This window comes from Phodopus roborovskii, unplaced genomic scaffold, assembly GCF_943737965.1.
Source record: "Phodopus roborovskii unplaced genomic scaffold, PHOROB, whole genome shotgun sequence".
Lineage (NCBI taxonomy): Eukaryota > Metazoa > Chordata > Mammalia > Rodentia > Cricetidae > Phodopus > Phodopus roborovskii.
This window is the reverse complement of record NW_026126689.1, coordinates 7,764,402-7,781,309: the sequence shown is the minus strand read 5'-3', so window position 1 is coordinate 7,781,309 and position 16,908 is coordinate 7,764,402. Positions and strand designations below refer to the sequence as shown.

Genomic DNA, 16,908 nt, shown 5'->3' with positions numbered 1-16,908 from the left:
GAGACATAAGTACCTAGGAGAAGAGTGTGTGTCCGGGGCAGGAGCACTAGCATTAGTTAGTACTTGGGTCTTCAGAACGGCTACTAACAAACTGGCTTTCCAAGTCCCTCTTATCCTCCAATATTTTTGAGGTCTTATGACGCCCACTCTTCCTTAGGAAAAGTGCAAAGTTTAAGGAATGGACAAATGAATGCATGAATGCATGAATAAATGAATGCACGAATGAGCTGAAATTTATGTCTGGCTCCTTCTAGCCCCCATCTCACCGCTCCTTCCATTCCTGCCTCAGGGGGGAGGGGAGGGGGGTGTAACTTATCCTATCACCCCTGTGCTGCTTGTGTTCACAAAAAAAATGGCTCTCACCAAGACCGCACTGTGGATGGCTCCACAGGTCCCAACAGGCTGCAAGAGGATTGCCGAGCTCATCATCCAGGTTTCTCAAACACTTGGCTCAGCAGAAACAAATTAGCCAATAAAAGCCTCTCCTCCCATTCCCACACCTCCACATTGGCAAGGATCAGGCAGATGTCCGCTCCTCAGGTGGGGACAAGATGTCTCAGTTTCTCTGCTGGGCTCACACACACACACACACACACACACACACACACACACACACACACCTCACAAAGGCACTGATGTCCACAGGAGCTGGCTCGGAGACACTTCTAATTCTGATTTGCTGCTTTTTCCTTGTCTGGGCATATGGGACAAGAGGGGACATGAAGTGTTGGGAAGAATTTTAACACGGTAAGAAAGACGGAGGTGGACGCTGTCCCAGCACAAAGAGGGGTCGGCCCGGTATTCCTGCTGCACATGGACGTAAGATCCATAGCCACCACGGGGCTACTCAAGCACAACTGATGCTCGAGAGGGGGTATCCAGTGCCCTGGTACATACAGTTTGTAAGTAGCGTGGCCCTAAAGCTGTTTCACCAATCCACAAAATCATTCCTACGGACCAAAAGGTTACCTAACTTTGCCTGCACCGATCTCAGATCCCACACCCACCTTCTGCCAGGAAGGGGCAACTGAGTTCAGCTGGTTTTTATAGTACGCTTTCTTTCGGGGAGCTACCCTCCAGTGCCCTGACACTTCAGAGACCCTCCCCCAATGCTGGTGCTGACTCCTCTCATTTATAAGGCCCATTTCCCAGTGGGAAGTTGGAGCTGTGGAGAGACCCAAGGGAAGGGGCAACTGGGTTACTCAGGCCTCATCTACAGGAAAAAAGGGAGGGGGGGGCTTATTCTCTACATCTCTGCAAGATGTCTCCATCTCTAAAGTGATCTTAAAAATGTGTATGGGGCAGTGGAACCAGGATGTATCCCTGGTGCACAAAAGGACTTTGCGAACACATCCCCCATGGAGGGATAACTGCCTTAATCTAGAGACAGGAGAGAAGCCCTAGTCCCTACTTCACTTGACCTGTCAGATCTACATGACCCCAACTGGATGGCATTCCCCTACATATGGAATTGGGGTGGGGGGATGGGAGGGGAGGGTGGTTAGAGTGCATGTGAGAGGGCAGAAAGGGTAAAAGGGAAGGGAAGGAGGGAGGGAGGGGGAACTGGGATCGACATGTAAAATAATAAATTAAATTAAAAAAAATGCTTTGACTCCAAAATTTAAGTTGAAGGACAAGTTACTGGGGAAAAGGATTTCCATTTTTGTTTCCACAGAAAATGAAAAGCTGTAGATTCCTTCCAGACTAATGTGGTTTGATCAAGCCAGACCCCCTGAAACAGAGTACCAGGTGATCCTACATTCAAAACAGCTGGACAAAGCAGCCTTGCAGACTACAGCCAGGATTTCTGCATCTTCTTCGAATCCCCCATGACAGCGCCCCTTACCAGCAGGAAGTAGTTTGGAAAGAACGACGCCCACATTCCCAAATATTGTCTATGAATGTTTGTTTTCATTTAAATGGACTTGGTTATATAAAATAAATAAAAAGAAAGAAAGATTAATGACGGGAGGGCAATGACATTCCCACTGGAAAAACCATGACTGGGAGATGAAAACAGAACCGGCAAACTAATGGGTCTGGCTTCTCTAACAATATAGCAGTCTTGGTTATTTTCAAAATTTCAATTCGAGGTGTTAAAGTCTGCCACTATTCCAAACCTTCAGAGACATCCATACGTTATTGAGTGGTCCGCAGGACAGCTCAGTTAGTGGGGAAAACTGATATTCTCGCCTTAAACTTTGGACAGAAAGTGTGCGCTCATCGTTCATTACTTGTAACCCACCCTGGGTCCCCTGACTGCACAGGATCCCTTTTGCTCACTAAGCCAGGAGCAGTCAGCAGAAGGTTTTCTCAATAGGATGGCAGGGTTGGCTGCTGAGAGTTCCTTTAAAGGGCTGTTTGAGCTCTCTGGCTAGTGTCCCACGTCTCTAGTTACAGACTCTATTCTGGAAGGCCAATTTCCCACAGACAAAGGGCCCTGCTGTCTGTAGACAGTGACGTCCGAAAGAGTAGGCAGAGAGGAAAACCAAATCCTCAGAGAACTAGGCATGACTAGACATTCCCTTCTCCCTCTGCATCCTCAAATAGGGCTCCACCCAGGCTGCTGGTCCAGGCACATCAGAGAACCAAGGTTCGGCCCAGCAGATGTACACATCAGCCTAAAACCTCACTTCCGCCCTTCACTGCAAACTCCCCCTTTCTCATCACACCAATTCTACCTCATCTTGAGGTTTCCCCTTCTTAGGCTCTCACAGGCATTTTTTTTATGTTTACTACGCAGAAACATCTGGCACTCTAAAGAACAGGATGGGCCAGGCCCAGGATGATCAGAGGAAGTGAGGAGACTGAAAGAAAGCAGAAGGAAGTCACAGCCACTCTCCTGTCTGTATAGTCCAGGCTTCTGAACATAAGGGGCAGCGGCAGCCCTGTGGGCAGCAGGGCTGCCAGGATCACAGTGGCCCTGAGGTGGGTCTCACACACTACAAGGGGAGCTTGGCCATCTGCCGGCTTAGCTGGGAACCCACCATGGGAGGGAGGGAGGAGGGAGGGAGGGAGGGGGAGGGAGGAGGAGGGAGCACTCCCTATGATGACCTGAGCACACCAAATAGAAAGCTGTTCATGGAGCATGACAGCAGACACTAATAACACCAAGTCCTGTATATGACATAGAAGGCAAGGACCAGTGTGGTCATAATCCCTCTTATACAGGCTCTAAGTTGAAAGAGAGAGGGAGATAGAGAGAGAGAGAGGGCAGGCGAGCAAGGAGAGAAGCCAAAACTAAAGGCCCTTCAGCTGTTGCTAAAAATAAAATACAGAGTATAAGCACATTTCTTACATAATTTTTTTTTTACAAGCTGGGGGGGAGGGGACACTTAAAAAGAGTCTTCTATCTCATACAATAAAAGAGTACTTTCCATTTCTTATTTGTGTGAAAGAGAAAAGGATTTTTTTTTTTTTTTTAAACTACAAACTTCACTTTTCAATCATAAAAAAAGGAAAGGACTCCGGGGGTCACCGTGTCTCTTTGGGTGAGCTGCAAAGTAGCCACACCTGACTGTGGGTGCACAGATGTCACCAACTCCAGCCCCGCCCCCAGTGAAGGCAGGTGGAGAGCAGGCAGGCAGAAGTGGGGGGAGGAGGGGGAGGCAGGATGCAGGACAGGCTAGCAAGGTTGTCAGCAATGCCTCATGTCAGGGGCAGGGCTTCCCTTGTCTGTCCCAGGAACACGGAGAGAGAAAGCAAGGTAGCCATAGAGCCTGCAGCCCGAACAAGAGGACAGCGTTCCGTCATTCCCAGTGAATTCATCCAGCCGGGGCACATGCTAAAGAAGATTGCCCTGCAGTGGTTATTTTATAGGTCTCCAATTTAAAAAAAAAGGAAATGGAGAAAATATGGCATTAACTATAAAGACTGGGGGTTCCAGATCCTGGGGACTCTCCTGTTCCAAAGGCCAACTAAAGACTTTGCTTATTGGGAGGGGTCATGGAATTTCTTTACCATGGTCAGTGGGGAGCTTCAGCGAGCTAATAAATACTATTTACAAATAGGGTGGGGAGGCCAGGGAGACAGAGCTACTGTCCCATAGGGATGCAGGCTGTGTGTATGGTGTGTGTGTGTGTGGGGGGGTCTCCTACAAGCAACATGTTGGGCAGGTTGGCCTGGAGGAGAAGAGCCTGATGCCTTCAGGAATTGCACGTGCGGCCTGAGAATGTGGAGAGAGTCCTGCTTGGCAGTGCAGGAAGCCAGGCGGGGCTCCAGGGTGCAGAGCTGAGAGAGAAGGCTGGAATGACACTTTGGTACCGTCAGCAGGAGCAGGGTTGTAACGTGTACGGGTTTTTCCGCCTGCCATCCATCACAGGGTCAACTGGAGTCCAAGTGAGCAAGGTACGTCAGGAACAGGCGCTTTTAGCCACTCGCTTTCACAACATGTTTGTGGCTCCAGTCTGGGGTCCCAGCTGAACGCCTCCTTCGGAAGGGTCACACCTCACAGGGAAGAGTCGTGCCTTACCTTCTTGGTACTAATGGAAACAAGCCTGCTCGCCCCACCCCTACCTCACCCCTACGATAATTTCCTACGGCAGTAAGAGAAAGGGATGGAGAGGTGCCCAGCTCCCTTCTGTGTAGAGCTATGGGGACATACAAGCAGAAAGCCCCAGGCTGGCCTCCCGTCTCAAGCCACTAGCACTGGTCCACATCCTCCTCGGAATCCAGGGGTGAAGGAGAAGCTGAAGGGTAAGACGGTTTGGGGGTGCACAGCTGGAGTGAGGAGAAGAGGAAGGTGGAGAGGGATCCTTAGAAGGTGGCATTCACTCTCCTCTCGAGTTCTACAACTTTGAGCGTTTCGTTGCCTTCCAGTTTGCTGCCGCCCCTGCGAAGGCATCAAAGGGAGAAAGAAGTGTGAGCCCCTAGATCTTGCTAAAATTCTCACATCCTGTATCATGACCCAGTTATAGCTCTGTGGGTCGAACCTGGCAGAGTCTTTTAAAACCCTACTTGGCTACTCTTGGCTCCCCAAGTCTCCCACTAGTCACGAGCTCACCCCCACATTCCCAACTTTATCTGGGCCCAGGGGAGACCCATGGTGGTTCCACGCTGACTTACTTTAAATTGCTTTCAATAACTGTTCTCTGTTTATTAATGGCCTCAATGCTGTAACTTACAGGAAGGAAGGTGCAGGGGGACAAGGGCTGAGCCCTGCTCCAAAATTAAGAATCCAGACAAGGATCTTTTTAAAAATGAATCAACTGAAATAAAACAAAATACATACCACAAAACAGACATGTGGTCAAAATCTCCCAGCATTATGATGGGAGTCAGGGAGGCTTTAGGATTTGGGAGACATCACGGTAAACTGAGGAATGTGAATGGGGCTTCCAAACACTGAGCTAGGAGAGCAGACTGTGCTATGAGACGTGTTATCCAACAGCTCAGTCTCCAGGCTATCCAACAGCTCAGTCTCCAGGCTATCCAACAACAGCTGTCTCCAGGGCTATCCAACAACAGCTCAGTCTCCTGGGCTATCCAACAACAGCTGTCTCCAGGGCTATCCAACAACAGCTGTCTCCAGGGCTATCCAACAGCTCAGTCTCCTGGGCTATCCAACAACAGCTGTCTCCAGGGCTATCCAACAGCTCAGTTTCCGGGGCTATCCAATAGCAGCTCAGTCTCTGGGGCTTCCAGTACTGGCCCCAGGTTCTCTCCATAACGGGGATAAAATTACAAGGTTTGTTATGATAACACATCTGGGCAGTGGTCAGTACTAGTAAGTATTAAATATATGCATATCGTGTATACAAAAAGTACATGTGATTATGGACTCTGGTGCACAAGGGTACCCTGGAACAGCCCTTTTTCTGGGTCATCTAGGAGCGCATATTAGCTAATTCATAAGTTTCACCACACATCACGCAGAGGGTACACGCATCCTTCCTACGCTGATGGCTTCAAATGGATCCCCACCCCCAGCTATGTGAGAGGAACAGTGTGTGCAGAGTTGGAGCCATGTGTAGATGATTTTCAACATGGGAAAGAAACACTGTTTCATCGCCACACTCCCTCAATACAAATGCATACATGTTTACAGCCGAGCATTCCCAGTCCCTAAACTGCTCTAAAAACTAAACTTTCTTACCTAACACAGATAAATTACGTGTTTAAGGCTGAGGTCCAATGCCCAGCATACCTCATTAAATATATGCAAATATCCCAATACCTGGAAACTATTCCAAAGACTTTGTGGAGATGTCACTCTGTAAATATGTTTCTCTTACTGGTTAATGAATAAAGCCCTGTTGGCCAACAGGAAACCAGATAGGCAGGACTAGGGGACAAGGAGGATTCGGGGAGAGGTAGGAGGAGGTTCAACATGTAGGACCAAGAGAGCAGAGGTCTGAATCCTCTCTTCTGTAAGAGGTAAGATAAGACCACGTGGAAACACTTAGATTAATAGAAATGGGTTAATATTTAAGACAAGCTGACCAATAAGAAATGCTAATAACAGGCCAACAGCTTTCTATCAAATACAGCACCTCTGCGTGTTATTTGGGGCTGATGTGGCTGTGGGACCAGGCTGGCTGGGAAAATGCTTGTAACAAAATGGCCACGGCAACGTGGCTACTAAGAACTTCCACTTAAAAAGTAACAAAACCTTAAAATGGGGGTTTAGAAACAAAAGAACAGAGACAAGCAAGGCTTCTTAGTAACAGCATTTTTCTTGGTAGGACTTTGTTTTGCTAGAGACAAGCAGAAATTTGCGCTGCTCCTTTAAGGGAGGTTTCCTGACTCAGCATAAGCAGCAAACCCTTCTAACAACTTAATGGTGTGTACTAGAGCTGGCAATGGCAGTGACCACATCTCCAAGCTGGCAGCATGCTGCTGGATGGTAGCGTAGACTAAGACAGTGAGCACAGCTCTCAGTTCTGGTGGTAAACGTACCTCCCCACACCCCCCACACACCATCTTGGATAGACTGTGGCTAATACAGCTGTGGCTTTCATTTTAGCAATGTTGTTTAGCAGATAAAAGACTAGTGGCCAGAAAAAGATAAGATTTACAGTAAAGACAGATTCAGATAAAGAAAAACCTCTAAAGGTTTACATTAAAATATACATAGGCTTGGGAGAGAAAAAAGAAACAGAATAAAGTGGTTAAAAAAAAAAAAAAAAAAAAAACAAGAAAGTAGCTGGGTGTGGTGGCAGACACCTTTAATTCCAGCACTCAGGAGGCAGAGGCAAACAGATCTCTGTGATTTCAAAGCAAACCTGTATACAGAGTTAATTCCAGGACAGATAAAAGGTACACAGAGAAACCCTGTCTCAATAAATAAAAAAATAGAATAGGAAAAATAGAGTAATAAAAAAGCCATTTGAAAATGGAAAATACACAGAGAGTCTGGATACTGTATGCTATTATGTTGTCTTTGAGTTGCTCAATTGCTAAGGAAGGAATAATTGCTACAATATACTTGATTATCAATGCTGCTGAATTAATCCAATTTATATATTTTAAAAATGCTTTGACTTCCAAATTTAAGTCTGACAGGTTACTGGGGAAAAGAATTTCTATTTTTGTTTCCACAGAAAATAAAAAGCTGTGGATTCCTCCCAGACTAACATGGTTTGATCAAGTAAGTCCCCCTGAAACAGTGTCCCAGGTGATCCAACATTCAAAACAGCTGGGACAAGGCAGCCTTGCAGGCAACTACAGCCAGGATTTCTGTGTCTTCTTAGGATCCCCACGACAGCACTCCCTATCAGCAAGAAGCAGTTTGGAAAGAACAATGCCCAAATTCCCAAATATTATTTATAAATGTTTGTTTTCATTTAAATGGGGTTGTTATAAATGGTTAATGATCACAACCAATCTCTTTTTAAAGGTAAAAAGGGGATTATGGTATAGAAATGAGTACTTTGTTTTGGAATGGATTTTTATTTGTTGATACAATTTAAGGTCAGATTTGTGATATGTATATTTCTTCTCTTGTTTAGGTATTGTGTTTATATAGCTCATTTAAAAATGTATAATTTAGTACAGATTTTAGATAGTTACCTATAATAGTCAAAACTTAGAGTTAAGTTTGTTAGACTTTCTAGATATACAGACATGTATTTGAGATGGATAGGAATTCTTCAAACCTTTCAAAGGCCTGCAGAATATGGAATTTAAAATGGTTTATGGTTTTTCTTGACAGTGAGACACAACTGCTCCTGGCAACACCAGCTGCGTCACAAAGGAAGATGGACATCGAAGAAACCTGTTACGGAGTTTGCTTCCAATATGGCAAGACTAGCCATTTGGGCAAGATACTGCTCTTGTCTGGACTGTTTGACTTTATGCTGTATAAACTGGACATGCAGGACCCACAGGAAAGTGACTGCTGAAACAAGATGGACATTGCTACAGAGTTCCTGCTTCATGGAAGTGTCTGCCAGACAGTCTGCAGGACACAGAGAAAAATGACTGGCAAACTGCCAAGTTTAAAGTTTCCTGCTTTGCTGAGGAGTCTGCCAGACACACTATGGCCTATAGCCTAAAGATGTGACATTACAGAAGAACTTCCGGTGACTGACCAGGTAGCAAGATGTCTCTGTTATATCTAGAATTTATATATTATCCTTCTGTGGTCTTTGATAGAGTTGAAGATAGACAGTTATGGTTATAGTTTTCCTTAGTTGGGATTAAAGAGAAGTTACATATAGGACTTTAGACTCACAAAGATAGGATAGATGATGACATATTTTCTTTAAATCTTGCTAAATGTAATGTAATAAATATTGTTAACAATAGTTCTTATTTGATAACTGTTTTGTTATATGTAATTTTACTATATTAACGTTAAAACCCTTTTTATTTTAGACAGAAAAGAGGAGATGATGGGAGATGTCATTCTGTAATATGTTTCTCTTATTGATTAATGAATAAAGCCTTGTTGGCCAATAGGAAAGCAAGACAGGCAGGACTAGAAGACAAGGAGGATTGGGGGAGAGGTAGAAGGAAAGTCAACATGTAGGACCAAGAGAGCAGAGGTCGGATCCTTTCTCTGGTAAGATAAGACCACGTGGAAATATTTAGATTGATATAAATGGGTTAATATTTAAGACAGAGCTAGCCAATAAGAAACACTAGTAACAGACCAACAGCTTCATATCTAATACAACGTCTCTGTCTCTGGGTGTTATTTGGGACTGATGTGGCTGTCAGGCTGGTGGGAAAACTATTCGTAACAGTCCCAAGCATTTCACACAAAGGACACTTCATCAGCACCTACAGCGGATTCCCGTGCACTGACATGTAAATCCTTAATCATACTGATATCCACCACAACTTTCTTTTCCTCTCCAGTTAGAAGGAGGTGCATTTGTAGAACAAGCTCTCTGATGTCACCAGGCGTTTATTTGGAGACAGGATCTCATACAGCCCAGGCTAACAGTGAACTCACTATGAAGCAGAGGCTGGCCTTGAGCTGCTGACTTTCCCCGAATGCTAGGATTAAAGGCATGAGCTACCACGTGTAGCCACACTGTGGCATTGAGAGAAAAATGGAGATTGTGACTGAGGGAAGTGGCATCCCCTCTTGCTCAATGGGGCCACCGCTGCCAGCTCTGGGCTGATGGTGAGACATTTGCCCTGCTAACAGCCATCAGCAGGCTCTCCCCAGCGCCAGCGCCTCGAATGGGCCCACAGCCGGCCACCAGGCCTGCACCTACAGGACTCACAGGTGTTGCCGAAGCTCCAACAGCACTGACTTCTCCACGCTGGTCTCATTGGTCATGATGAAGTGAGGGAGATCCACCTCCGGCAGGGCCTCGAGCCCCGATGCCCTGAGCAGGGAGGAACCCCTGTCCCAGCCCCCAAGCTCTCCAGCTGAAGCTGGACCGGATGGCTCCTCCAGGGGAGAATGCTCCTCATAGATGAGCAGGTTCCTGGATCTCACTGAAGAAAGAAGAGAGCAACAGATGTTAGCAAAATAACATAGGAGGCCTTTGCTCCTAGTGCCCGAGGCCAGTGGCAGATGACGACATGCTCCCATCCTCTGGGATAGACAGTGCCAGCTGGGCTGGGCTTCCTGTAATGGCTTCGGGGTTCAGACTTTAGACAGCAAAAATTATACCACTTATATAGGTTGGGAGAACAACATAAAAGCAAACAAATACAAAGCCAACGCCCCCCCCCATACACACACACACACACACACCGCCTTTAGTAAAATGTCTCCCATCCCTACCCATTACAGTCTTGGGGGAAACAGCACGTGGAAAATGAGGGTTAAACACTTGGAGTTGTCAAAACCCAGCTGAATGAGGAAGCATCCCCAGAAAGCAGAGACAGCCCAGAGTCAGAGGGAGGCAATCTCTGCTGCATTATGGGACAGTTATATGGCTAGATGACCCTGTAGCCATTTCCTGGGCATAGAGAATGTGTGCCCATTAGCTTCCAAAATTCAGAGCCATTTCCCTCAGGAAAGAAACTTCCCAACAAGCCACTGAAATCATCTTAACGGAGTGCCATTTTATCATGTATCTGGCCTGGATATACTAACTACTGAAATCCACAGGCATTTTGAGGATGGCGAAATTTTCCCTTCCTCAAAGCCTGAGTCTCTAACTCTGGGCGTGTTGCTCCTAACATCGCTGTACCACTCTGTGTTTACTTCCTCTTTGTCCTCCCTCTATTTTCTAAACACTCAAAAAGCATCATTTTTCCAGGGGAGAACCGTACACGCTGCCTATGTGAACCCCAGAGCCTCCGACTTCTCAAAGTCTTGGGCACGAGACAGACCAACTCTTTAACTTTGCTGCAAACTCTCATTGCAATAGTATAGAATTCCCCTTGCAGTCACTCTTGAACAATCATGAGATGTCAGAAAAACTAAATGTCCTCCTTACTCTCCAGTCTTCCAAGTACCAAATCCCCCATGTCAGATCCCAAAGGGATCTTTTCTGGTCTACACAATGGAGTCCAGTGGCTACTCCCAGGACATTCCACCTGCAAATGGAGCCCCTCTACTTCCGGGTGAGATTCCGTTCAGAAAGCTGGGAAAGCCAGCTAACTTCAGACAAAGAAAACACGCCGATGACTTACCCACGGAGGCTGTGTATGGCTCTGACAGGCGATGCTGGCTGGGCAGAGCCATCTTGGTGGCAGAGGGATAGGGCCCATAGCCTTGAAAGAAGCTGCCAAACGCAACAGCAAAGCACAGCACAACGACCTGGAGGGGAGAACATGGGGGGCTACTGATCCCAGACTGCGGCGGGGGGGGGGGGGCAGACCTTCAGGGACAAGCCACCTGGGGGCACTAGGAGGAGGAAGAATGCCTCTCTGTTGGGGCCATCTCACTCCCCCAGTCATGTCCCATGCAGAGGAGAAGCCTTGGGACCGGATGCATGGCCTCTCTGGCGTCATTCACTCTTGGCATTTCCAAGGCAGGGGAATCTGAAAATCGGGAAACTCACCATGAGGCAGGTGCCAGTCTGGGTGCCGGCTAACTTGCAGGTTCGGGAGACCTTGCCCATCACCAGAGCCTGAAGCTTCTGAAGTTGTTGAAGCAGAGTCCTGCCAAGGTAACAAAAGAAAGAGGAAGGGGCGTGTGAGATAGCGATGCTCTGAATGACCGACCTCCTGCAGAAGTCCCGGTTGGTGCCTCTGCAACTGCATCCGAGCAGGGTCAGAGGAGCTGTTTGTTTACTTGGGGGAAAGATGCTGTCGGAGGACCACACCTGCCGGCACCGTCACATCACGGCCAAACTTTAACCTTTCTGTGTCCCCTCTCTCCAAGTCCATATGTTTAAAGTGAACCTGCAGACAGGAAGTGGGAGTGGGGGTAGAGGGGAGGGGGGGTGGGGATTGGAGGGGTGGGGGATGGCCAGGCCTTGACAATGGAGTCTTCACAACAAGATCAGCACCCATTTAAGGGGCTAAAAGCAGACATCGCCACTTCTACACGAGAACACGGCAACGGAGCTGCCTTCTATCTAGGCGCCAAAAGGCAGCCCTCACCAGACACCAAATCTGCCAGCACCTTGATCTTGGCTGCCTCGAGAGCCTCCAAAACAGTAAGAACTAAATTTCTGTTGTTTCTAAGCCACTCCGTTTATGGTATTGTGCCACAGCAGTTTGAACAGACCGGGGCAGTGGCTCATTTCACTGAGTGATGAGAAGCACTGATCTATAAAAACAAAACCACCAGAAGGAAAAAACCAAAGAGCGACAGAGAACATTTGAAGGAGTAGCCAGAGGTGGTGGCTATGACTGGAAATGGCCAGTGCACCTCTGAGTAACAAGTATATACAGAGCACACCGCAAATGAAGGAAGGAAGCAGGAGAGAGGGAGCCTGAGGAGGGAGGTGGTTTATTCCCCAAATTGGACAACTCTGAAGGTCTAGAGACGAGTACAGTAATACATGCTCTGTGTAACATCAAGACATAGCTTCTCTGTAAATGCTAATAGCCAAGAATGGCAAGATGTATCCGGGCTTTGGCAGCAACCCCTCCTGGATTAGTGTCTCCCAGGAATTCGGTGTGACTGGTGTGGCGTGACCCTTATCTCCTCCACTCAAAGCCAGTGTACATGATAAAAATGGAAAGGTTTATGAGAAAATGTAGTCTCCTGAGTGTCAACGATTTTCAGAAAAAATGCACACCATGATATGTGTCAGAGCCAAGCAAGAATAATTCTGGAATTTCCTTGAGGGCTTGCTTCCCATCATAGCTATCCCTCCAAATGGCTTTCAAATGCTGGAAACAATGGTAGGCTTTTGCAGTCCTACCCTGGCCACTACCACAGGATGGAGTCCTCTTAGTTTAAGCAAATCAGGTGCAGGCTGGCTTTAAGGATAGTTTTCCCTTCTGCAGAGTACATAGTGGTGGGATTGGTGGGCGAATTGGAACAGCCCTCAGCACACACGGTAGAAACTTCCTGAACTCAAAAGAAAATCCCCCTTTGGTCCCATCTCTTCTGGATTTTTGCTCTGTAGAATAATCTCAGTGAAATGTGAAATGATATTTACTACAGAAGGCTATTGTACCTAATCATACTTTTCCTTTTGGCTACATAAAAGCATGGCAAGATGTGGTCAGACATGACCTGTGAATATTTATCACAGTAGGATATTCTTTAAAATCACACTGTATGTTGTTCAAGACTGAGATATACCGATAGAATACCTATTTTAAATTCTACTTTAAAAGTTTATAACCAAGAGTTCCCGTGCTGTAGACCCTTTCTTCTGTCACTGAATTTATTCTCTCTTCTGACAAAACTTCCTCAGAACACACCTCTGCACTACAGCACAAAGCCCCACCACGGCATCAAATACTGAGTGATTTACTGTGTGGCCACTGGCTGAGCAGAACTCCTTCCGCAGACTTGAGATTCTGCAGGCCATAGCATTGTGGGATACACTGTCATCTGTAATGCCGGCCCCCAGCCCCTTGCTAGGTTCTCCCTGACAGGGAGAAAAAGAACAACCTCTCCACCTCAAGCATTCACATAGGTTCCTGTGAGCCAACAGTCTGGGGAACTCATGACTAATCCCACAAGAACCACCATTTTCACTCTAGGAAATGAAGAGAGAGTGAGTTCTAGGAACAGACCACGCTGCAGTAATGAGGACCATAACCAGTGAGCCCCTGGGCCAAGGTGTCAACCCAAACCACCTGATTCCTTAGCCTGCACACCTTCCAGTGTGCTCAGCAAAGTCCCTCATCAACACCTAATACAATTCACAGTAAAATACTTCTTAATTACATCCTCTTAATGTCCAGTCACATTAACTTGGTAGTGATGTGACTGGAGCATTATGTGCACGGCTAGACATAAAATGTCACTATTACAAATGACCACAGAAGGAAGAGCTGTAGCAAAATGCAGGCAAAAATAAAGGGCTATGGTAACAGCCTTTCCAATGGCAATGAGGTGTTTCCCAGCTAACATTCAGTAATAATGACACAAATAAATTGTGGGGGCGCATGTTTACATATGTGTATATACATGTATGTGATAATGTGCTCCTGCGTACCTGTGTGTACATGTCTGTATGTGTATATGTATATGATTTATGTGTACATGCATATATATGTACATGTGGATACATGTATATATGTATTAATATTTGTGAGTACATGTGTCTATATACATACATATATGTATACAAGTGTATCAGTGTACCTGTGCATATAATAGATACCTATGTATATGAGTATGTACACATACACTTATGCATGTGGACATGGGCACCTGTGTGTACATATATGTGTATATATATGTGTATATATATTACATATGTATATGTGTATGGTGTATATGTATGTTATATATGTATATATTTGTATATGTGTATATGTGTATCTGCATGTGTGTATATGTATATGCATGTGTTTATATGTACATGTGTGTACATATATGTGCATGTTTATACATGCACATATAAATATGTTTGTGTGTGTATATGCATTGTATATGTATATGTACATGGTGTATGTATATGTGTTACATGTGTGTATAAGTGTGGATATTTGTATGTGTGTATGTATATGTGTATTTGTGTATATATGTGTACATGAGTATCTGCATATGTGTGCATGTTTATAGATGCATGTATGTATGTGTATACATGTGTGCATGCATCTGCATGTGTGTATGTGTGCATGTATGTGTGTGTGAGGAAAGCAGAAAGGGGACCATGAGAGGGGAGAGAATGTAATGAATACAGGTGACTGGAAAGCAGAAGAGAGACAGAGAATGGTGGTGAAGAGAAAAAATAAGAACCAGCACAATGAGATACACATGAGAGTTCCATAATGGAACCCATTCCTTTTTATGCTAACTTTAGGACAGTCATAAACAATACAGGGAAACAAACTCTTGTGGGACTGCTATGGGTGTATTAAAGGTAATGCAAGTGACAGATGACTGCAATGCGCCCTGCGCAGGTTTCAGTGTCGGGAAGTCAAACCCAGGATTTGCTTATTTATTTAGACAAACGGAGAGACGGGACTGGTTCCTCTGTCAGGCGCCAAGTGGATGGATTGCTGTAGTGCTCTGAGCAGGTGCACCGGCAGCAGGGTAGGAAGGCTGGCTCTGGATGCGAGGGAGCCCACGTTTGGAGCTCACCATGACAACTCTGTGCCACTAATCGAGTTACTTCAGCAGCTGAGCAAAGCTAGTTTCCTTAACCAGATCAGCTAGCAGAATCAGGAAAGGATCACTCTGCTGCGGAGCCCGTTCACCGAAGCAGAGCATTGCTGAAAAGCACTTGCTGCCTCTTCACACCTGCTAGACGAAGCAAGCTTCCTTTTCTGGAAAGCCTCAGAATGGATATGATATTCTGAGGTGATGTGGGGCATTCTATGTTGCCACCAGGACAGATGTCAGCATCTGCAGCACTGAAAACTTGGGTGACAACTTGCTGTAAGAAAAGCAGCTATCAGATGAAACAGAAACACTATTTTAAAACTAGAGATATGAAAAGCAGCAATAAGACCACAGTGTTCCTCCAAAGCCCCATGCATTATTATTATCATATTTTCATCATCAGTGAGTAGGGCCAATTATGGCTTAATAATTCTTGGGCTTCTAGGATCAAGGTCTTAATTTACAGGGAGAAACACTCAACATATATTTTTATCTGGGCCAACAGACTTTTCACAACTTGTTAAATTGGAGTGTCCTATGCTTGATTGGAAATGTAGATTCTTGTCCTATGGTGAAGTGTAACAATAAACTTAGTGGCTATCTTCATACACATCCTTGCAAAAGAGCGAGCAGTCAAAGGAAGCTGCAGCCTTGCCATAAATAAAGCATCACCCTGTACCCTGAACAGACCATCAGCGAAAACCTGGCAAAGCATTAAAAGTATCCAAGAGTATGAGATGCAATCTTGCAGGAACTGGAAAATGCATCAGTTTGTTATCTTCATATTTGGCTTAATTTTGTTTTCCTCTATATCCCTTATGTCCAAGACATAAGTCTCTCTCTCTCTGTCTCTCTCTCACACACACACATGTGCACACACACGCACACACAAAAACACACACGCGCACACACGAATCAGGGGCTCTCTCTCTCTCTCTCTCTCACACACACACACACACACACGCACACACGAATCAGGGGCTCAATGGAACAGAGAAGCACTCACATCCCTTCGAAGCAAAACTCACCCTCATTCGTCTTCACGTTGCTCTCGCCACGTTGCCTCTGTGTAGTCATACACAGCTAGTATCTGGCAACTTATGAGCCCCAGGGAGTCCAAAGCCCCAAACATCTACCCCATTGGGTGGCAGAATGCATTGTCAACAATTAGAAATTCATCAAGGTCTTTCAGAAGGAACATGAACTATCTCGCTACCTTAAAGTGTGACACCTACAAAAAGCAACTACAGCTAACGCTCGTAAACTTTAATTCCCGCTGCTTGCACTCTTTTGTTTTCTGAGAGTCATTTATGGGGTTCCAGCCTTAATAAAAAAGAGGAACTGGTGTGTGTGTGGGGGGGTATTGTTGTCTCCTTCTTCTGGGTGAATTAGTTTTAAAATTGTTTTTATTTTACGTGTATGGGTATTTTATCGCTATTATGTCTGGGCATCACATATGTACAGTGCCTGTGGAGAATCCCCTGAAACTGGAGTTACAGACAGTCGTGACCCATCATGTGAGTGCTGAGAATCAAATCTGTATCCTCTGGAAGAGAAGCCTTTGTTCTTAACTCGAGTCATGTCTACACCCTTCTTTCTGGGGGTTTTCTATGGTGCAGGAAACTTATTTTAAAAGAACCAGAAAGTATTTCTGAATGACTGCATTACCTACTGCCCTAGGAACGCACAAAAGAGAATTTTGGAATATTTACCCAATTTGTGAGATTTCTACCTTCACTACTAAGGCACACTAAAATGCTTTTCTGATCTCTCTGGGAGCTCCATGGTAGGGCTTGCAATGCCTCTTTGAAGTT

At 45.6% G+C, this 16,908-nt stretch overlaps 1 protein-coding gene across 2 annotated transcripts in view; it reads right to left on the bottom strand.

The window, feature by feature from the left end:
* Positions 1-4,482: 4,482 nt before the first annotated feature.
* The window catches only part of Creb3l2 (cAMP responsive element binding protein 3 like 2), a 113,528-nt gene continuing 101,102 nt past the window's right edge, over positions 4,483-16,908 (bottom strand). For both annotated transcript variants that reach the window (XM_051174652.1, XM_051174653.1), the window contains 4 exons: positions 11,415-11,514; positions 11,044-11,170; positions 9,678-9,894; positions 4,483-4,831 (listed from right to left, as the gene is read on the bottom strand). In XM_051174652.1, coding sequence (XP_051030609.1) covers positions 4,756-4,831; positions 9,678-9,894; positions 11,044-11,170; positions 11,415-11,514 — 520 coding nt within the window. In that variant the 3' untranslated portion in view covers positions 4,483-4,755. The remainder of the gene's footprint in view (positions 4,832-9,677; positions 9,895-11,043; positions 11,171-11,414; positions 11,515-16,908) is intronic.